Raw genomic sequence first — 23,193 nt, forward strand, 5'->3', positions numbered from 1 at the left:
GCCTTCCCGCTAGGAATCACACCGGATCTCGAACACGAGAACCCGGACAACGGCAACGTATGTTCACGTAACTGTTTCGCGTAGTGTTTGTAGCGGTTCTGCCACCGCATAGAGTACGCATAGGGAGTACCGCGTATCCATGCATACCACCGGAGAAGTACGTTAATTAAACGTAAATCAACAGAAGCAGTGTCGCTTGCAATTATTTTGCGCCACCCCCGTCCTCCACACGGCCAAGCGGCCTCAGGGGATTTCAGGGTAGACTTCAAGTCGCGTACCTGGTGGGGCACGCGGGGGCAGAGTACCCACGACCCACCATCAACGTCCTAGTGTCTCACTAGCCTGGCGGCCCCCCCCCCCCCCCCCCCCCCCCGGACAACAGCAGCACCGCGACGCCCGTAGCGCCCGTCAGGTACTTCCCGGGCCCTGTACAGAGGCCGGGTGACGGCAAAACAAGCAGCCATCCCAGCATAAGCCAGTGACACATCTCCATTTTAGTGAATTGTAGCTTATTCTATTTACATTTTCGTTGTGGATTTTGGCACGTGGTGATTGCACCACCCCCTAAAAGCAGTCTTCATCAGTTCATAGCCTGGGATGGACATGTTTTATGGAGAGTCTTCAACTTTGTTTTCAAATGAGCATGTTCATTCTGGTAATTATATTAATCGCACGTAAACACCTTTCTTTTTAACTCCCCTTGTGTCCCCGGGTCGGTCAAGTGATGTAGGCCTTATCCCTGCCATTAGAACTGAAACATTACATAACATAAAGTGCAACATGTTTGAGTTTCCATGTAATTTTGTAGGCTCAAGCCCCTGTTGTTTAATTTGTGACAACGTGCCCTAGTAGATACATGTCGTAAAACACCTGTAATTAATTCTCAGTTTTTAGAATAAAATGCACTATGCGACTATGCTGACTAGGGAGTGCACCATAGCCTTGTTAGTAGTATCCTTGCAGTGCAAATTATCACCTACGTAGGTACCTAGTGAACCACACTGAGGCTGAAGACCCACACAACCACCTTTGTTCAGACACCACGAGCAAACCTGGTGCCCTTCTGGATCATTAATATTTACCAACTCTCACCAGCATTCACTAGGTTCACTGTGGGTTTCGACCCCGAAACCACGAGTGATGGCAGCATGTATTCACTGATAACATTCGCTGTTGTCTCGAACCCCAGATATCTCAAATTTCACCCATTGTGGGGTTCTCCTCCTGTCGCTACTTCTTATCATTACTCCACTCCCCCCCCTCCCAAGTATCAAAACTGCCCTTACCCAGTCAACTTCGATCATCGCTGTGTCTCGTCGGTTAGCTCGGTCCCATGTTGTTAAGCAACATGCCACGTGTTTCGATGGCGATGTATGTGTGACATGATACAAGTGAACACTGGAAATCTTACCTTGTGTAAGCATTCGTAGATGATGCGACTATGTGTGCCCCATGCCCCATATTCTGAACCCACAAAAAGTTAACTGCAGACTGACAAGATGGTCCAGCAGCCATGATTTGTTATAGATTCCCTTGGGAGCTAATGATAGTGTTGCGAGGAGAAGTCTCTATGACATGGACTGAATGACATATTCCCAGGTGAGAACCCAAGGCTGAATTATTTACAAAATTACAAGTGTGGTAATTGTTACGATTATCGTGAATACGGCATGACAATGTGTGGCGTGTGTTCTTTGTGTCTCAGAAAAAATCAAATGTAGTCCATTGAGAAGGGTGTACCAGACTCTGGCATTACGACTACACAGATTAGCATGCACACTAAGAGTGGGAACTTTTAATGCATGGCATGTATGGTGTGCCAAAATGGAGGTTCAATTGATTACCGCTGCCAGTCACAGTTTTCTGGCAAAAATTTCGCCCACCACAATGCCGGACTATGTATCATACATTCCACTCAGCGCACCTGGTCAGTTCCTTTCCACACCGGCCACATCTGCGGAAGCACTCCGCCGGGTGTGGCAATGTGCTTCCGCCGGACTATAGCATTCAAGGGTACCTACATGTTTTATCCCACAGACATAAACTATGTAACATTTAATTCTTCAAACATTTCTACTCATTAATGTAATTGTTCAACGTGCGATTATGTACTAAACTTGTCCGCGTGTGTTCCCCGCAATGTTTCCTGTCCATCTTTATAACATAACACAATTTATGTTCCTACAATATCTGAAAGTCTAGTACTTTGGGGCATTAAGACTTTAAAAACATCAATGTCAATGGGTCTGGACGGGATACCAAATTTCATATTGAAGGCTGTTCTCATCTTTTAGTTCCTCTTTTAAGTCACTTATTTAACATGAGTTTAAAAACTCAAGTATTTCCTGATGAATGGAAAATAGCCAAAGTTATCCTGATTCACAAAAGTGGTTCTAAATTAAAGGTCTCAAACTATCGACCTATATCTGTATTAAATGGCTTTTCTAAAATCCTTGAAAAAATTATATTCAAAATTATCAACTTTCCCTTAAAAAATAGACTTTCTGTAAATCAACATGGCTTTAGAATTGGAATGTCTACTGTTACAAACTTAATTACCTTCCTCAATCCTATCTACTATGAAGTCACTAACAGGGGTCAGGTTGATGCCTGTTACTTTGATCTAGCCAAAGCTTTTGATTCTATTAGTCATCCACTTCTACTTGTTAAACTATCCAATTTTGGTTTATCTGACAACTTTGTTAATTGGTTTTCGAGTTACTTCAGTAACAGAAGTTTCTTTGTCTCTATTAATAACAGTAATTCAACTCTTCACAATACCTGTTCAGGTGTTCCTCAGGGCGGTACTTTATCTCCTTTACTTTTTAATCTATATATCGATAATATCACACATGTCTTGTCCCACTCTACTGGTGTTCTGTTTGCAGATGATCTTAAAATCTGTACAAAAATCATCTCGGTCAATGATTGCATTTTATTGCAATCCGACATCAAGGCAGTTAATCTTTGGTGCAAATCAAATCTTGTCCGTCTTAATCATGATAAAACAAAAATAATTTCCTTTACTAGGAAATATTTTCCTATAAACTATGAGTACAAATTAAATAATTTAATTCCAAAAACGACTGCTTTAAAAGATCTTGGAATTTTTCTTGATTCTAAATTTTTTTCCATCAACATGTAGATTTTTAATTTCTAGTTCTCAAAGAACACTTGCCCTAATTAAATATATTACTTACAATGCCATTAATTCAGATTCCATTATTTCTCTTTTCTTAGCATTTATAGGTCAAAATTAGAATATTATTCAGTAATATGGAACAACCTTAATTCATCTGATATTGATAAAATTTAAAATATTCAAAACAAATGTATTAAACTTATTACTCAAAAATCATTTCCCCCTTCTGAATTAACATCACATTTTTATCGGTGTGCCCTCCTTGACCATCTTTTTATTTCCAATTTTTATTCATCTAAAATCAATTGTAAATACATCTTAGATAATACTGGTTTAAGAGTTCCCCAGTATCATAGTCGACCTACGTCTACTTTCTGTACAATCAAGAAAAAAAATTATATTAATTTTAAATTAATAAGCAATTATAATAGATTAGACCTAATAGTAACAAGCTTAACCAATTAGTAAATTAATTTAGTAGCACTTGCAGTCAACTCAATAAACTGTGTATCTTTGTTTGTTGGCATTCTAAATTTCCTATTATTCTAAATTCACTAATTTTCTGTATTTTTCAATTTATTAATTTTTTTTTTTTAATTTTTTTGTTTTGTGTCCTTTGTCTGTGGTGTCCGTTGTGTATTTTGTTTGATTTTGCACCGTGTACACCCCTGTAATCTTTTCTCCGACCTCAGAGTGTTGGTGTGCATGTCACAATTTATAAATAAATAAATAAATAAAATATTCAAATTGTCTGTGCTTATGGTGTAATGAATAAAATTTTAAGTAAGTTCTAATTGTTACTTGAAAGAGTTGACAAAATAGTAGATAGTTTTTTTAGAGTTATCTGTGTGTTGAGTTGTATTATGTCAATGGTCCTAATCGCACACTCACCATACATAATAAACAAAATGATATAATATTTTTCAAACCAAGTTTTTATGGTTTTCATTATAAACAAATTTATCAGAAAAGTTTTATGTAAAAATCTAACAGTCTCATAATTAGGTTTCTAGCACCATGAATTTAACTAACTTTTGTTTGAATGAATTTTTGCATCCATCTTATAAATATTTTGTGCACTAGAGTACATATTGGTATTTACATGCATTTCTCACTGTTAATCATAACTTCATAACAAATGCATTTAATGCAGTCTCATTACATAGTTCTTAATTTATATAATACACCACTACTTCCACAGTGATCTAGTATCTTAAAGAATTAGGCTAGCCTAACTTTGGAGCATTCTAGTCATGATGGTATACCTATGTTAGAAATAGGTAGTAACAATGCCTAGGATGAAAAAAACTTGTTCAACATTTTAACTCTACTTGGAGAAATTTTGAAGGAAAAAAAAATACTGCCAACTTATAGACTAATAGTATGCTGAGGTTGTACAATATCCTGATTAGTTACGGTTAAGTACTGGTGTATGTTACTACATATTTTTTTTAAGTGAAACTTCTTTACAGCTGCTAGGGTGGAGACCACAGTGTCAGATTTTATTATTTTATGCAATTGACTATAATTATTTTTACATAAAAAAGCTACAATGAACAAAAAAAAAAGATTTATAACATTCAATAAATTTTGAAAAGAGAGGCAGAAAATATTATTTACGTTATATGCAGCAATTGTGAATAGTATGTATTTTATATATATATTTTCCAGATTAAGCTAGTTACTAGTACATATCAGTTTAGCGAAAAAAATTTATATCTTACATTCACTGAAGAACCATAGGGGAAAGAAAAATTCCAATTTGATTAATGTACAACTACAAATAGGAAACACAACAATTTTAAAGAGTACAGATATACAATATTCCCTTTGTAGTTTGTATACAATTTATTAATATAAATACAAGTAATAAAATTATGACATGCACAAGAAAGATTTATAAAAATCAGGCTGTAAACCATTCTTCATACTTTTTCTAATTGTGTTGGAAAAAGTTTCAGAACAGCTTTAAGTCGTACAATATTTATTTCCTTCCTGCTACTTAAGCTGAGTTAATACTATAAACACTGTACCATTCTGCCACCTCATCTCTTTCCATCACTAGCACTGGCTGGCTGTTGCAGGTGCTACTCCTTTGTTTTATTTGTCCACTGCAGAACAATATATCATTACATTCATTACATTTACATTGCTTACTACCTAGATGCCTTCTTACTATCTTCTAACTCAAGGAGCAAATTTTACTCCCTGCACCATCTCTCTTGTCAAACCAAAATTTGTTATGAAGTGCACGTATCACTTTAGTAACCTTTTAAGACAATCATCAGCAACTATTTTAGTAATGTTAATTATGATAATGATCAACGAGCAGGCAACTAGGTGGGTTAGCAGCCAAGACATTAGGCCGTGTCCCAATTCACCTGAAGTAAATATGTACTTATTTATATGTACTTGTCCCTGCAAGTGACATCACAAGGGCTCTCCAAACTAGAAAAAAAGTATTCAGGTATGCAAGTAAAGGTATCTGTGTATTTCTCAAGTACTTACAGGAAAAGAATCATCGCTGTTTTGAAAAGTGTTTTATAGATTATATTTGATGAATTTGGATTCTGCTTGCTGGCCACAAGACTGTTGGCAAGTAGTCTACCCTACTTTTCTCTTACCCTCCACCCACATTGTACCACATTCGTTACTAACTCTCTCCTAAACTTCATTATTCCATTCTCATAACCAGTCAGTTTATACCCTGAACTGTTCTCCTCTTTGAAAAAAAATATTCCTTAGTTCTCCTTTCTGCATCTAGACTTCCCCCCCTCTTCCCCCTTGCCCCAACTTTCCCCATCATCCCACCCCAAACATTATCTGATGCTCCATCCTAACTAACCTCTTTGTTTGCCTTCTGATTTAATCTAAAGACTTTTAAATTTATATTTTACTGGTACCAACAAATTGACTGAAATGAATAATTAGAGAGGAGAGAGGAGAGAGGAGAGAGGAGAGAGGAGAGGAGACAGGAGAGAGGAGAGAGAGAGGAGAGAGAGAGAAGAGAGAGAGAGAGAGAGGAGAGAGAGAGGAGAGGATAGGAGGGAGAGGGAGAGAGAGAGAGAGAGAGAGAGAGAGAGAGAGAGTGTGTGTGTGTATATAAAATAAATAATAACTTAAGAAAAAAAAATATATTTTTAAAGGAGGTTCTTAATTGGTACAAAATTATGAACATAAGTTAAAATTTTTGTTGGAAAGAAATTTATTTGTTGAAAAAATGTTAATGATAACTTGTTAACGGGCTAATATCTAATATAGTTTGTAGAGGCTAGAAATTAAAGTAGGATGCTTTCGTACATCACAGAGCAAGATAAGTATGAGGGGTTGCAAGTACTAGTAACAGTGTACTTGAATTCGGACACGGCCTTAACTTGAACAACAAAATATTTTTGAATTCATTATAGTTTAGTTTGAATCCATAATGTAACCAAATTTTTACCAAATTTGATCTTACCACAAATGATACTAGTTCTTGCAAACTTTTCAAAATCACAAAACTTAATCCACATCCGAGATGTCCGAGTCTACGTGACGCACTTGCAGTTTCATGGTCAGAACTTGTTTCAACTCTCCGTCATGCAGCTTGTCGATTGCTCCCGTAAGTCTTTGTGCGTATGTATCATTGGAGCACATCACGACCGAGATGATCTTCGCAAGGACGTTGGAGAACTGTAGCACTGTCGACTCGTCTTTCGTAGCTGGCAGAAGCGTGAGCAACTGAGTGCACTTCTCAAACACTTGCACAGCTGCCTCCACGGTGCCTGCATCGATGATGGGCAACACAAAGTTCTGTAAGCACGAAACACCATTCTGCATTACATCATTCAACAATTAGGTAGATTATAAGTTTGACTGAAGAGACATTCCACTTCCATTCATCTAGTCTGATGGTTCTCAAAGTGTGCAATAGGGTGCAGCAACCAAATGCATTGGTGGAGCATGTGGAAATACCCCAAGAAAACTCACAGGTTCAAAGCAACTGTCCCAAATTTCCTATTGGCTCAAATTACAAGTTTGATGCCACTGGGATCCAAACCTGGAACTCCTTGATGGCAGCCTGTGGCCCACAATACTTTATGAAATTAATATTTAAGATCCAACTATCTCATAGAAAGATTATGAATACCTGATTTTACAACAAATGCTAGAAAAAAAATGAAATAATTTATGTAATAACTTGAGCATGCTTCTGGAAAAATTAACATATTAAGATAGCTGAAAAACTTAAAAAAACCAAAATAGGTACAGATGATTAGGTCGGAGCATTGTATAGTTTGATGGAAAAAAAAAAGTACTGAATGTTCCATTATTTTGCAACAATCAGACTGTTTTAAAAGTAAATGCTTTTACTGTACAAGTAATAATGCACAATATAGTACAGGCAGTGTGTGGCTTTACAGGCCAATCCCTACGCAAATTTTACAGGGTATTTTTATGACATAATGTTTACCTGTATTCACCTGCAGAAAGGTCGCCCCTGTGTATGGGTCGACTTTATAATTTTGGGCAAAGAAAAAAAAAAATTTCATTGTAAGGGTTACCCTCTAATAAAGGTTGCACCACTGACCTGTCTTCACTAGAGTTCCATGGATACAAGTGAAGTCTTTTTATTCCGTGTCTCAAATTATTGGTGTGTAAGAAATACAGCACTGGTGTTGATCCTCTGTTCTTCTTTGTCTGTTTACTACATGAGGGTGTTTGATACCCCACATCTCACACCCTTCCTTCACAATATTTACCAACCCACCAATTCCCGCTCTACCTAACAAAAAGACAAAGGAGAAGACTGCTTTTTTTAATACCCTTGTTTCCATTTTGTCTGCTGTTTTTTTTTAACACATTCCTTTGCCACAGAGAGAGAAGAGGCGGCAAGCTACTCTTTGACAGTTCCTTCTATAAAAACTAGCACTTTAATTACAGGCAAACTTTTGCGGAGCTGGAGGAATACAAAAGGTGTTCTACTATAAACACCAACGATGGATGCAGTTTTGTCATGGAATGTTCATTTGGAAGCATGGGAAATATCATGCAAAAACAATAATGTCTGAGCACAATTGCATCATTAACACCTGTCAATATAGAAATGTTAATTGCTTAAGGTGCCAGTTCACGGGACATTTGCAACAATGAGAGGGAGGGAGAACTGTCAACACTGCCACATGGCCTCACACACATGCACACTCTCTGGCGGGTCTATGTTTAGAACCCCCCCACCCTCTCCCGCCCTGCCAGGCCATCCCTGCGCAGGATACCCATGCCGACTGGGCAGAAGGCAGACCTACAATAACTGCACCCTTCACAGAGCTTCACACTACTGCTGAGATATTTTGATTTAACAAATTATACTTACTCGTAGGGTTATATTAAAAACCAACCATAAGTTAGTTATTTATGTACATACATTCAACCATATAATGCAATACGTATATATTTTTTAACCCAAAGTGAATAACTCGCATGAGGATAGAACTACATTTATTTAAACTAAAAATCAGTACAAAATGTGTGTTCCGTAAGCAGGTAAATACAGTACATAGGTTCAAGGTCACAGTAACTTAAGTTTTGTAATTGTATATTATTTTATTGTCGTTAATATTTTTATAATAGTTTCTGATATTTAGCTGTTTTATTTACATAAGCCATTTAACTACGTTTTTAATATTCTTCACGATTAGGAATGTACCGATATTGAAAAACCGGTTACCGATTACGATTAACGATTCACTAAAAAATTCAAATTCAGCCGATGTTCCAAACCGATTAAGAATACCGATTATATTTGCCCGATTATTACATACATAAATTAAAAAAGAAAGCAAAGAGAACAACATTGTGATTAAAATTGATGTAATGGAGGCATGGACCATAAGTGTACATACATATGTATAGAATGCAGACAAAATAATCTTTATTTACATAAATATTTAAGATTTTGGTAAGCTAGCTAAGGCATTGCACATAACATTAATAGCTATAGTTTATAGCTTTTAGATTTTTGTGAAGAAATACAAGCTGATTGACTTTGTGTGGCTCCACATATTACTTGTAGTGAAAGACGTTTTGTTTCCATGTACTCCACCACGCGATAATTTTTTGAGAACAATATTTACACACTGCATTTTTATCGTCCGGCCCGGATCCTAAAAAAAAATATTTCCACACAGCACTGCGACTAGCATACCCATGATTATTATGCAACATTAAATAGTGAATGCACTGTATAACAGCTCTTAACAAATATTTATTTTGGTAAATGCCAACAAATAGAAAACTTAGCAAAATATACTGTAATATTTGATCAAAGAATTCGTCACTCCGTTTACGTAATGTATGGACGTGCATTAGTAAGGTTAATTCTACTACAGGTTAGGAAGAAAACGGGTTTTCTTATGGGCGAGTTTGGCACAGGGAAAAATTCTGCCGCTAGGTGCGCTGGCGTAGCGAAAGGGTAACATTTTACACACTGCCATGAGGGTGAACGTGAGAAAACCGCATTGAAGTCAAATAAAATAGTCGGTATGGTATTTAGTTATGTGCCTTTTGTTTGCAAGAATTATATTGAACAAGTCTTCCGTTAAGAACGTGTAAATTTCACAACTTTGTGCCTTTTGGGTACGTAAATAAAAGCTATACTGCGTTTATGTTTCGCCGCGAGCAATCTGCATATGAAGGTAAGCAAATATTTGAGGTAAGTTATGTCTGGATGAAAAAAAGATGTGCTTGTTTGTGTTTTTATCGGTTTGATGTCACAGTATCTATACTATTTAGTTTTTGAACGTTGTTGATTCTCGGATTAATGGAAATTAGGCGAATAATAACTAAAGTGAAGTTGAGGTCATGACCTCACTTTACCTTACTTCAGTTTACCTGCAGGTAAGCTTTGTACTTCAATTACAGATTTACTTGTTAATATAGCAAGCATAACATAAACAACCTTTCACTTGGTTATTATTCGACTGATTTCTCGGGATATGCGACAGTCTTTCCAAGCTTAACGTAATTTTGATTCATGCCACTAATACAATTTACATACCATATTCCATTATCAGTTACAGCAAGTCCGAATTTAAAATTTACGGACACAAAACGTTGGTGATTTACTAAGATATTTAAGAGAAAAATAATTGTTTTTTCAACTTTTCATCGCTTCACTGTGAAATTTGGTTTTCAAAACTATGAGTGTAGTGAGCTTGTATGGTGCACCCATCTACTTGCAGCATTTGTGCTTGTTTAGAAATTTGAAATAGGGATAAAATGTGGTAGGTAAATGGTTGTTCCTTTTGTGCTTAATCTTCAAGCACTATGTGAAGCAGGATGGAAAATATATTCAATTAAAAAAATTAAATAATTAGATCAATGCCATTGGATGTGTAGTTTAAAGGGGCGGTTCTTAACTAAACGATTTTACTATTTTTTTTTGTAGTTAGCCTAACTCAACTGACTATTTTAATATCTCAATCGTTGTAATGTAACCAACCTAACCAACTGTCCACACCCACTATTTAAGTATTTTAAACGCAGCTTACTAAATATAACCTAACCAACCATTTTCACAGTATCAAAATTCTTGACATATTTTTTAAAAATTATGTTATTGTAGTATACTGTTTTAACATGTAGAAACGTTAGGTTAGCTACATTAAAATTACTGTGAAATGGAGTGAATGATTGGTTAGGTTAGTTTTATGTGTATGTTGCAGAACTATTAGTTATTAAAATGGAAACGGGACAAACAAAATAATTCAAATTTTCAACCACATGGTTGCCTTCATAAGAGTGGAGAATACACCATGTAGATATGTGTAAAGGTTTTAAGTTGGATTTTTTATATTTAATTTACTTATTTATTATGCTGTAAGTGATGGCCTCAATTTAATTATTTGTTTATTAAATTGAAATCTCATTGCAAAGTACCACACTTAATTGAAACATATAATTCTATATCCATGTAATATGTTTTAAAATTGTGAACTTTTATAATGAAGTACCAAAGCTGTATTTTTTATGTTTCAATGGAATTTCACTGAAGTCAAAACACATGTTTTAGAGAAGTAATATAAGCAATTGTAACTATCACGTTTTAAAATTACTAGCTGATTGTTTTTAAATATATCAAATTGTGCTGAAAAATCAGTGAAATAATATGTGTATTTGTATTACTAAGCCTGCACTAGAATTAATTTGTCCCTTGGCATGTAGTGTCTCTTGCTCCTGCCCTCTCTGTCGTCGCCAGGTGCTCAGAGGCAGGAATGCCACAATTGATATGTCCATAAATTTGTCCCTATTTTTCATTTTCAACACTGATTACTTTCCTGCATTTCATAACATTTTTTTCTGAGGTCTTAAAAATAGTTATTGAAAATTTTATAAGGCAAAAAAATTAAATTCCAATTGCAATATTGAACTTTTCCTATAGACATCACATAAGGATTAGTTAATTAGCTATTATTTGCTTTAAAAAATCAGCAATGAATGTTTTTTTTAAATAATACATACCTCCAATATGTTTTGGTTGACCTTTGATGTGAGAAGGTAACGAAAGCCAATAGAATTAAGTGTATGTGACAACTCAATGATTGATGTTATCATTACTCTTATTCCACAGGCTGTTGATGGTGAAAGAAACAATTCTGGCTGATATTTGGTGGATAATTCCCACGTGTCAATATACTCCAAGAAACCAAGAAGTGTCTACATAAGAAATAAAGAATCATTAAGTATTTTTAATGTTTCAATACAGGAAAATCTTTATTTTTGTTAAGTGCAGTTTATGAATAGAAGCTGTCTATAAAATTATTTTTGTGTACTTATTTAATAAAACAAGTATATATATTTAATTTACAAAATAATTTTTAATGTGTTGTGTGCACAGGATGTGAATAAATTGGCCGAGCCCATATTTCCCATTTCATTCCCAAAAATGCTCTTGGAAGCAAAAGAAAATTGTGTTCATAAATTCATTAGTGCCTCTGGTAGTTAGTCGGTAAAGAAAACAATGACAAGTACCATTATCGCTTAAATTTTGATGTGTGGAAATTTTATTATGAATAACTGCATTATGGAAATTACATAATTTGTACAGCAATTTTTAGTTACCTGCTTCATGAGAGTAACACTCATTTTCTGGAAATTTTTTGGCTGCACATGTTTATATGTTAAATTTGGGGCCATTCTTAGGCCTGCCGCTTTACTGTCATACTTCAATAGAAGTTCCAAGTGGTTCATGCATGCTGCTTCCATCCCGATCTTAAATGAAACAAATTCCGTAACAGATTTTAACAATCAAATAATCATATTGAAATGTCAGCAATTTTTTTTTTACATTTGAAAACTAACCTTAAATACACGTGATTTAAGCCATCTGTTTCTTATGCATTTAAACAAGTGTGGACCATCAGAAATGAAATATAACTTTTTGTCGCCTGTGTCACTACATGGGTGGGTAACTGAATTACAAACGTTCTTCTCATATTTTATGCCAATACCAAACTTTTTCCACATTGAACGGTTTGTTGTTGCTCCATCACACACTACGCAGTCTACAAACAGACCAGCTGCATCTAGTTTCACAATAGCATCCAGAACCAAATTTGTAAGGACATTGCCAGGGGCTGCATTTTTGGTGAGATACAGACCAACAACCTGGCCCCAGTTACAAATAAATGGCCGAAAGAATAGGACCAAACCATGGTCAGCATACTGAGAGAACTGTGTGTCTGTTGTATTAGAACCTACATCCACTAACCCTGTGATTGTACCAGACACTGAATTTAAATCCAAATGTTGTGTTAAACTTATTTCGTCAAACGGCAGTACACCATGATGTTCAATAGTGTCTTTTCTTATAAGCAAGGATTACAGTTTACATTTAATGCACTGCAGAATATAATCTGAAATGCCACATTCTGCCTTTATACCTCAGATGTGTGTGTTGATAGTGCATACTGTGGGAACAAAAAGAATTTTTTGTTCTTGAATATGCTTGTACAAAGAAGGGCTCTTACATCGCATAAGAATACATTCCAGTATCCATTTCTTACTAAAAGAATTTTTCTGCAACGTACAGGAATGAAAGCACTGTTTTACAGCTTCTTGCTGTTTTTCTGGCAAATTGTTTATGGCCTCTTGTAAAGCAGTAGTAGAAAGCTGTTTGTTTTTTCCTTGTAAGTGTTTTATCATTGTAATGGCAGATCTTTCTTTTAGTACCGAACGCTTCACATTTCTAGTTAGAAAGCATCTTCGTGGAACTTTAGATTTACTTATTAGTCGTGTTTTGAAGCATTTGCAGTGTAGGAAAACTTCATTTGAAACAAAGCAACATTTTGGACTAAACAAAATTCCATTGCATATTGTTGCATTACTTAATATTTTTAATGACACTTGAGGTGAGTTCATGCTGGTTATTTCTTTGATATGTACCCCTTTGCAAAACTCTATTATTTCCAACTTTCTGAGAAGTAACAAAATGCTGTCTGTAGTATGGACATAGTTAAAATTTAACCTCCTCATATTTATTTTACAATTGCAAATGTACAAACTTGGCTGAGCACTGTCACGTTCCCAAACAACTTTAATTAACAAATCTGCATTGTTCTGCTCAGATTTTCGGTAGTAGAAATATGTCAGTGAAGCATCGTTTTCTGTTTTTCTGCCCCAACCATTATCAAGAGACCTTGATATTAGCCACTGCCACACATTTTCGTTTTTTGTGGTGCTTGGGGAGCTGGCACTTCGTGGCTCTAAGCGAGCAATATTGACAGAATTTTTGTTATCAATGTTCTGTTAACAAGAATGTTCAAACATGATTATTATTTTGCTATATATTTCTAACAATAAATATTCTGAAAAATTTTTATAACTATTTGTTTTACTTCAAAGTTATATGTATGTAAAACTAAGTATGTATGTGTATTTAAAACTGTGTACATGTAAAACTGTATGTATATGTATAACTGTAAATATGTAAATGACATGCTCCATAGCCTTATGGTTTCTACCAAAAAGAAGGCTCAATGGAATACAAATAAATAAATAAAAAATAATATAATAGTACACTGTTTACCTAGTTTCATACATTGTTTTATGCTTCTGATATAACTTAAATTATTGCCAAAAACTAATGTATTCCAATTAGTAACAAATCAGAGGTGGTAATTGAGTAGTTAATAAAAACACAAGATGATTTTTTTTTAATCACACTTACCTACAGTTTTTAATATGATCCCTTCTTTTACGAACTACTGGATCTATTACAGATTCCAATGAAGATTGTTTTGACTTCATTTACATTTGCGTATTCTTTAAAGATGTGTGTATGTATGTGTAAACCATTGTGTGATAAAATAGGATTTTCTAAGCCCAGTGTAAATTAATTTTTCAGATTGAAATTAAAATTCCCTTAAAGTTTTACTTAACAGTGATTAAATTAACTCAAATAGGTTTTGTTTTATAGAAAAGCAAATACTTTGAAAATTATTATTATTCCTATTGTAATGCACTCAAAATCTTTAAAGAATTTCATCATTTTTTTTTCCTTCTGAATTGCGCTGGTGCCCAAGTTTTAATAAACATTGCAAATTATACTGCAATAAGGTAATTTTAAACAGACAATTATAGTCAAGTCTTTAAGTGAACAACTGAATTTCATGTTACGATTCTCAATTCTATACCTTTAATAATAAAACTTAAATGTATTTCTTTCAATTTTATGTTTTACTTAAAAGATATGAAAGAGCACTTTGCTGCCATAATTGTTTTACAGCAGATCCAATGTTCCTGAAGAGCCAAAAAATTGTGGAGAAATAAAAAAAAAGGTAAGTTAATTTCCCCTGCCATGAAGAGAAAAAAATATTTTGTAGGACTTAATGCAATAAAACTATCATAACACACACACACAAAATTCACAGCTATGCTATAGCATAAAATCAAGTAATTAGGTATCTTGAAAACCACTGAGTACTGTGTGGTAAAAAAATTTCATTAAAAGTAAAAATGCCATCAACTGTAAATGGTTTTAAATGAGATTTTGGTTACTTTGAAATTTTAAATTTAAATGGTCATAACTGCAGCAAGTATTGTGTTTGATTCAAAAATGAACTTGCACTCATCTCTAGTTTTCTTCTGTATGTCTTGCGCTGTGTCAAGTATGGAGGCAAGTTTGGAAAAATAGTTGGCACTGCAGATTATGTTAAAGTTATTTTACCTCTTGGTATCTTGATGGTATCACCTTTAACTTTGTGAACATAATTTCTTAATATCATTTGTTCCTGAAATGTGTATACATAGTTGCTAATTACTTGACATTGCAGCTGTAATAACAGCTGTGTTCAACATGTATGCCACATGCCACTTCATGTCCTGTAACACTTTGTGCTCTTTAAAAACTGTGCATCTTTGAATTTGAGCACATTATTGTTCGAGCTAAGTGGTTTTTAATGGATTTTCTCGTTTTCAACACAATCCACAATAATAAGCCCTCATTTGTGTTAAAATATAAGTAAAACTATAAATGTTGAGTAACATTACAGTCACCCTAACAAAAATTAAACAGTTATCTCATTTTGTATTGTAAGTTTGGAACTATTCAAATCACTTCATTCATATATATATATATATATATATATATGTGTGTTTTCTGTAAATCAACTGTGCTTTTTGTTCATCAATATTTTTCGCATGAATTTATTTAAACCCAAATAATATTTAAAATCAAAATGCAATTAAGGTAATAAGAAAGGGATTTTGAATGAGCTTCAAATAGTCATTGGCTTCATTAGAATTTAAATATTAAATAATGTACTTACAGCACACATTGATATACTTTTCAGTTGGTTGGAGCAAACTCAGGGTAGTTGGGTATTATATTATTATCTTTATACACTTGTGGTTGGGCTTTCACCTGTTGGCAAGGAGCTCCCCTCTAGCTCACTCTACCAATTTCTGAAGTCCGTCCCTCCTCTCCCATTCAGTACCCTTCCCTCAAGCCCATTCCACTCTCGCCCTGTCCTCACCAGAAACACCTGCTTTCCTGGTTCAGTTCGTCTCCACTCCCTCTGGGTCTTGCACTGGTGATCCCTGCTCCCTCTGTACACCCCTCGGGTCAGCCTATCTCCCGGATTTCCCCAGCCCCTCTACCCAATTACTATTTTATATGACCTCACTCGTTAAATCTATTTTTCCTACTTTATATTAAACTGAGGATCTTGTGTACTAAGTCACGTGCATTTAGATTTTCCTAGTTGTGAAATGAAATTGTACAGGTCTATAAATATATCATCTTGGGACATCTGGCTTCCACAATGTGTTTTTTTACGTTCCTTAATACACAGTGTATGTTCTCTGTGTTGTGTCTATTGGAAGATTGAGCAACAATTTAGACTGAATTGTTATTAATGCCAACAAAGTTTCAAAGTGCTGTTAACTTTCTCTAGTAAGTGCAATTGCATTTAAATTTAAATTAACACACATGCAGTTCTGGTGAAAACTTTTTCAATTGGAATATTTTGATCTAATTGGTTATCTAAAAAAATGTGTTAAATATAGTCAACAGATTGGAATCCTTGAGCAAAATGATAACCTGAATGAAAATTGAAACGAAAGAAATATTACTTATGGTAAGTAGTATTATAGCAAACTAGAAGGCTATTTGAAAATTTTTTAATTAATTAATAGGTGAATAAATGTTGATATTTAAAGTACCTATTACAATTAACAACAGCCCAAAACGTACTGAAAATATGAATGCCAATTTTTTTTTTTTTTTTAATTTTGGGGTTATTGGCATACAAAAGATATAACCTGAAGTTTTTTTTAATAATGATACAGAAACGAACACGAACCTTAACATAAACAAAAATATCAAATGCATGTTGTAATACCATTTTTATATCTGGTTTGATACCAACGAACTCATCCTCTCTACTACAGAGCCTAACGTGACTATCAAGCTGGAAGTCGGGATGGAATTGGTTAGGATATACTATTTATTTTCACGAACCTCGAAATTAATTTCACAAACATAATCAGCTTTCCTCAAGTCTCTATCACTCATTGGGATCTTTCTGTTCCATAATTCTCTTATTTTTTCGTCTGCAGGAGCCTTAAATACTTTTTAATGCTTGCGTCGTACTTTCTACAACATCCAGTTTTGCAACCGGGCACAAAACAACACTTAGGCATATTGAAAAACTAAATTAAAAACTACTTAGAGATGAAAGTTAAGCTATCCTAATTTTAAATTCAAAACGAACTGACAAGTTTTACATATATTGTTATTTCACTTTGAAAAATGCAAACGGCCCATTTAAATACATTGAAATAGATGAAAGTGACCACCTCATGGAACACTACTGCTACCTGGCGGAGAAACCAAATAGTGTGCCAAACTTATAACATTGATCTTCCCAACCTGTAGTAGAATTAACCTTAGCATTAGTTAAACAATAAAACAATATACAGTCGCCGAGTCGTCTTCACTAACACAGACATTACCAATATTCGAAAAGTTAATTTTGTTCGCAAAGAGAAATATTCCTACAACCGACCACCAACTATCGCAATCGTGAACTTTTATTCCTGGTTAAATATTTGTTAATATACGGTAAAAATAAAAAGTAAAGAAGACTTCTCGTTATTACAGCGACATCAATCATAATAAAAAATAATAGAAAAAGGTTCACGTATACAATGGAAATTCCGATTAAGTGAGATAAGTTGGCCAAATTGTTTTTGTTCATCACATAACCCATGACGTGCGTAACCTAAACGTAAAATGGAGATTTTGTGATGATGCTATTCAAATAATATTATTGTGTTTTATACTGTTTTATGTGTTGTATTTTATTACAAGCGGCACTCAAAGCAGTCGTTTGATGCATGGAGCTAACAATAATGGAAATACTAGCCATACATGTGGGCAGGGATCAGGTTCACCTAACAGAGAGGGGAAAATGGATGCTAGGAGACCTGCTAGGAAGGGAGACTTCTGGCCATTTGGAAAGGGCAAGGTTTGAGCAGCAGGGAAGAAGATAGCAACTAGATAGTGAGGAAGGTGGAGAGAAGGGGGGTGATTGTGAATATAGTGCTGATAGCAATGCTAGGGAGGAGGTGACAGCTAAAGTCAACAAAACTCAGATTGGTTGGACGGGGAGCGAGGAAGGAGGAAAGAGGGGGGTGGAGTTGGATAGGGCTGCAAGAGTGCTGGAAATCGGGGTTCTAAGGGGAAGGGGTACTCGTATCAGGGCGGAAGGGACAGAGGCGCAAGGGGGAAAATGCCAATATGTAAAAGTCGCAGTTATAAACTGTAGAAGTATATATAAGAAGGTGGAGGAGTTCTGGGGCAGGGTGGAAGCCTATGGGGCGGATATCATTGTAGCGGTGGAGACATGGTTGGACGAGGAAATTAGAGATGGGGAACTGAAGAGAGCACACTTTGAAATATTTAGAAGGGACAGAAACAGGAATGGAGGAGGGGTAATGGTGTGCATGTGAGAGGGACTCTGTGGTAGGGTTGTATGGGTTGGGGGGAGAGCGGAGTTATTGGAGATGCAGTTCCAGGTAGGAGAGAAAAATGTACGGCTGATTGCGGTGTACCGGCCACCAGGGCAAGGGGATGAAGCCATACGGGAGGTGCAGGACAGGTTGGACATGCTAGGGGAAGGCAAGTGGGTGATAGTGGCGGGGGATCTGAACATGCCAGGGGTGGCATGGGAAAAGGGGCCGGAGGGGATGGGGTCAAGGGAACAGAGATGGGCATCTCAACTGGCAAACAGAGGACTGGAGCAGGTGGTGACTGAAAGCACCAGAAAAGGTGCCAGGAGAGGAGAGCAGGATGACGGGAACCTGTTGGATGTGGTACTTGTGAGACCAATGGAGGCGGTCAGGGGAAGTGTGGTAATGGAGGGCATCAGTGACCACAGGATCCCAGTAGTGGAGTTAGACGTGGGCTGGAGGGAGAAAAGGGTAAGGAGGGGAAACGTGGTAAACTGTTGGGGTAAGGATGATAGAGTGGGGGCAGAGGCATTCCTGAAGGGGGAATACAGTAGATGGGTAGATATAGAGGACCTCGAAGGTAGATGGGCTGCCTTAAGAAATATTCTGCTGCAGATGGCTACACGTTTTGTACCTCAGAGGAGGGTAGGCCAAGGAGGTGACCCTCCCTACTATGGAAGGGAGTTGAAAGTGTTGAAAAGGAAATGTAGGAGGCTGCATGCGAGGGCAAGGAAGCTTGGGGGAGAGGAGATAGAGGCGGAAATGAAGGCGCTTGGGAAGGAACTAGGGAGGAAATCGCGGGAAGCAAGGGATGCTTACATGGAACAGCTGATGGGGGAAGGGGGGACGGTAAATGGGACGGAGCTCTACAGATACATAAGAAGAGTGAAGGGTGAGGAGGGAATAGGGGTTCTCAGAGGAGGAGGGGGGCAGGAATATACAGAGGACAGGGAAAAGGCAGACTTACTGCAGGAGCAATATCTGGCAGTATTTACAAAGGGGGAGGCATGGGAGGGTAAAGAGGACGACAGTTTAATGGGCAGGAAGGCCTTTGAGCTGCGACTGACAGATGTAATTAAGGTGATCAGGAGGTTGAAAGGGAGAAAGGCAGCTGGGCCAGATGGTATAGGGAATAGTCATTTGAAGTTGGGTGATAGGGAGATTGGGAAGTACCTGTTGGAGGTTTTCAAGCAGTCTCTGGAGGAGGGGAAACTACCAATGGAATGGAAGGAGGCAGTGGTAGTTCCCATCTACAAGGGGGGAAATGATAAGGCGGAGCCAGGAAGTTACAGGCCGGTCAGTTTGACGTCCTGTGTAGGAAAAGTGATGGAGAGGTTGGTAGGAAGGTACGTAAAGGGGGAAATGGAAGATCTGGGGTGGGTGGATAACAGGCAGCATGGATTCAGGATGGGGTTTTCATGCGAGACCCAGATGGCTGGGCTGTTGGAAGACCTGGTGGAAGCGGTGGACGGGGGGAAGCAGATAGATGCAATCTTTATAGATTTTGAAAAGGCGTTTGATAAGGTCCCCCATAGGAGGTTAATGGAAAAGGTTGAGTTGCTGGTGAGGGATGGAAGGGTGGTAAACTGGGTGGGTGATTTCCTGAGGAATAGAAGACAAAGAGTGAGAGTGGGTGAGGAAAGCTCCGAGGAGGGGGAAGTGACGTCGGGGGTGCCACAGGGGAGTGTGCTGGGGCCTCTGTTGTTCACAATTATGATAAACGATCTGGGGGAGGGCATGAAAGCCAGATGGAGGCTATTTGCAGATGACTGTGTAGTGTATGAGGTTGTGGGGGAAGGGGGATGTTTAGCAGAGGACTTGATAAGGTTGGAGCAATGGACGGAGAAAAATGGAATGTCCTTGAATGTTGGTAAGACAAAAGTTGTCAGATTTACAAAGAGGAGGAAAGTCACACGAAATGTATATTACTGGAAGGGGCAGGAGATAAGAGAGGCAGCAGGATATAAGTACCTGGGGGTGACACTGAAAAATGACCTAGGATGGGCGGAGCACATAGAGGGGGTGGTCAGGAGGGGAAGGCAGGCGCTGGGGTTGCTTGGTAGGACCCTGCAGGGAGCTGGGAGGAGGACAAAGGAGAAGGCATACTCCACATTGGTCAGGCCAATGTTGGAGTATGCGGCGGCGGTCTGGGACCCCTACCTGGTGACTGAGGTGAAGGAGCTGGAAGGGGTGCAGCGCAGAGCGGCTAGGTGGGTGATGGGAATGTGGAGAAGGAGGGAGGGGCAGGATGGGAAACTGCATAGCCCAACGGAAATGATTAAGGAGTTGGGGTGGGAAACGTTACAGAGGAGAAGAAGAGTGGAAAGGTTGGTCAGGATGTTCAAGGTGCTGAAGGGGGAAGGGGGATGGGGGCAATTGGGAAGCAAAGTACATAGAGGGGAGTACAGAGGACGAAGAGACCACAGATGTAAGCTCCAGAGGGTGTGGAGGCGGACAGAGAGAGGGCGGAACACCTTCCTGGTGAGGACGGGGAGGGAGTGGAATGGGCTGGGGGAGGAAATGGTGGAGGTCAGGGATGGGAGGGAGCTGAGGAGAAAGCTGATGGAGGGGGGGGGAGAGGGGAGTGAGTGGGAGTTCTTGCCACCGGGTGAAAGCCCAATTGCAGGTTAATAAGTAATAAAAATAAAAAAACATGCTAGAAGAAAATCGTGAATTGAATAAAATAAGAGTATATTTAATTTATTAGACGACGAAGATTCTGAAACTTTCAACGCGTGTGTAGGCCTACAGTCTGAACGGTGTTTCATGAATTAAACTTAAAAAAGTTTACTATTTACCGTTAAAAGAATATATTAGCATCATTGGCATGTTTTTCTTATAATGCTAAGAGATAACTATGATAAATATAATGAGAAAATGTTGACAACTTTGTCTAAATAATCGGTTGAAATATGGCAGATTAAGATTAATTACCGATTCTCTATTATCGGGCGATTACAGTTAATCGGGATTTGAATCGGTACATCCCTACTTCACGTTATTTGTTGCAATCTCGTGTTTAAAAATTTCATTTCATTTAAATGTTATTTTATATCTATATTTTTATGTGTGCATTTAATAGGGTGTTTATTTCGAACATCAGGTTTTTTTTTTTGGTAAAAGAAAGAACGAGAGACTTATGCGCGACACAGTGACACCAATTTTACAGAAAGTTGATCAGTTACTGAGACGTTCTAGTGCTTTCCATAAGAATTTCTTATGCTGAGAAAATCGGCAGGTGTTAGCTCCCATGAGAAGCAGTAAATTTATCAGGTTTTTGTGCCAGCCAAAAAGAAAGGACTAATTTTATTGTGATTGTTGTTTCTCACAGAAACTCCCTCAATGATAGGTAATGTATTTTATATGGGATTGTGTCCTTGTATGTAAGAGCTGTGTTGTGAATGGACAGTTACGTCATGCAGCTGCATCATCTACGCATGGTGGTAGGCTCGTTGCTCGAGTGCTGTACCAATACGGCTCACAAAAACATGTCAAAGTATACGGCGGATAATTTCACATTTGTGAGGGCCGTTCCGCTGTTAAAATAATCTGAGACGTGCACTACAGACTCGAGGTGGCTGTTAGTCCACCGGGACATCGTTCCCTTTTGTTTAGTATCTAGCAGATGGCGAGGTTGCTAGGGACATTCTTTCAATAAGACACAGGACTGTGAGATGCGAGCGACAAAATTGAGTGTTATATTTCTGATATATCATATAATAACGTAAAGGACTCGTAATTTTGATGTGAAAAGAATTAATGACATGATTCTTTTAAAAAAATTTATATTTAAATTTAACAATAGACAGATTTGTGTAAATTCACAATCATAGACAGAAGTTTACAACCAACCACCTGCAACAACAGCTGGATTATTTTTCAAGTGTTATCTGTATGTTCAAGGAACCATTGTCGTTTAAGCATGGCACGACTGTGACTAGTCTCAAGTGAATTTGTGCTCTGGACCGAACCGTTCAAAGGTCAGAAAGAAGGGGAAAAAATCACTGACCTTCACAAAAGCAGCGATGTTCCTGATGAGGTACTCGACACATGAGACCACAGCTTTGTGCTCGGCATCACAGACGGCCGTGAAGACGAACAGCAGTGCGTCTGATATGAGGTGGAAGACAGCTAGTGGGCCGGGATTCAGAGCAGATAAGTTCTCTGTGAGCAAGTTCCACTCACTCGGAGTTAGCGTGGGCACCACCTAAGCACAGTTACAGGATTGGCGGTGTCAGTAAACAAAGCAGTACAGTGAAATATTATTCAAATGAACCTGAAAAAAAAAAACACTGCTACTAAACACTGCTATATAACATCTTGCATTTTGCAAGGATCTGAAAAAATACAAATTAATGTGAGAAATCCTTAAGTAAGTTAAGTCAAACCTCAAGGGACCATAATATTGTTACTTTACAATAACAAGGTTTGTATTAACCAAACTATTACAAAATTTTACCACAATTTTTATATAATTTCTAAATCAAATCCAAGTAAAGTTAAATATATTTTTATCATTTAGTATACTATACTGTATATCATACTAAAAAAGAAAATTT

The 23,193-nt window shown here is 37.1% G+C and overlaps 1 protein-coding gene across 1 annotated transcript in view; it reads right to left on the reverse strand.

Annotated features, from left to right (window-relative positions):
• Window positions 1-6,069: 6,069 nt before the first annotated feature.
• Window positions 6,070-23,193, reverse strand: part of LOC134546175 (uncharacterized) — a 50,276-nt gene continuing 33,152 nt past the window's right edge. Inside the window, exons 7-8 of the mRNA XM_063388762.1 lie at window positions 22,644-22,841; window positions 6,070-6,934 (exon numbers count right to left, since the gene is read on the reverse strand). Coding sequence (XP_063244832.1) covers window positions 6,644-6,934; window positions 22,644-22,841 — 489 coding nt within the window. The 3' untranslated portion in view covers window positions 6,070-6,643. The remainder of the gene's footprint in view (window positions 6,935-22,643; window positions 22,842-23,193) is intronic.

Source organism: Bacillus rossius, chromosome 1, assembly GCF_032445375.1.
Source record: "Bacillus rossius redtenbacheri isolate Brsri chromosome 1, Brsri_v3, whole genome shotgun sequence".
NCBI lineage: Eukaryota > Metazoa > Arthropoda > Insecta > Phasmatodea > Bacillidae > Bacillus > Bacillus rossius.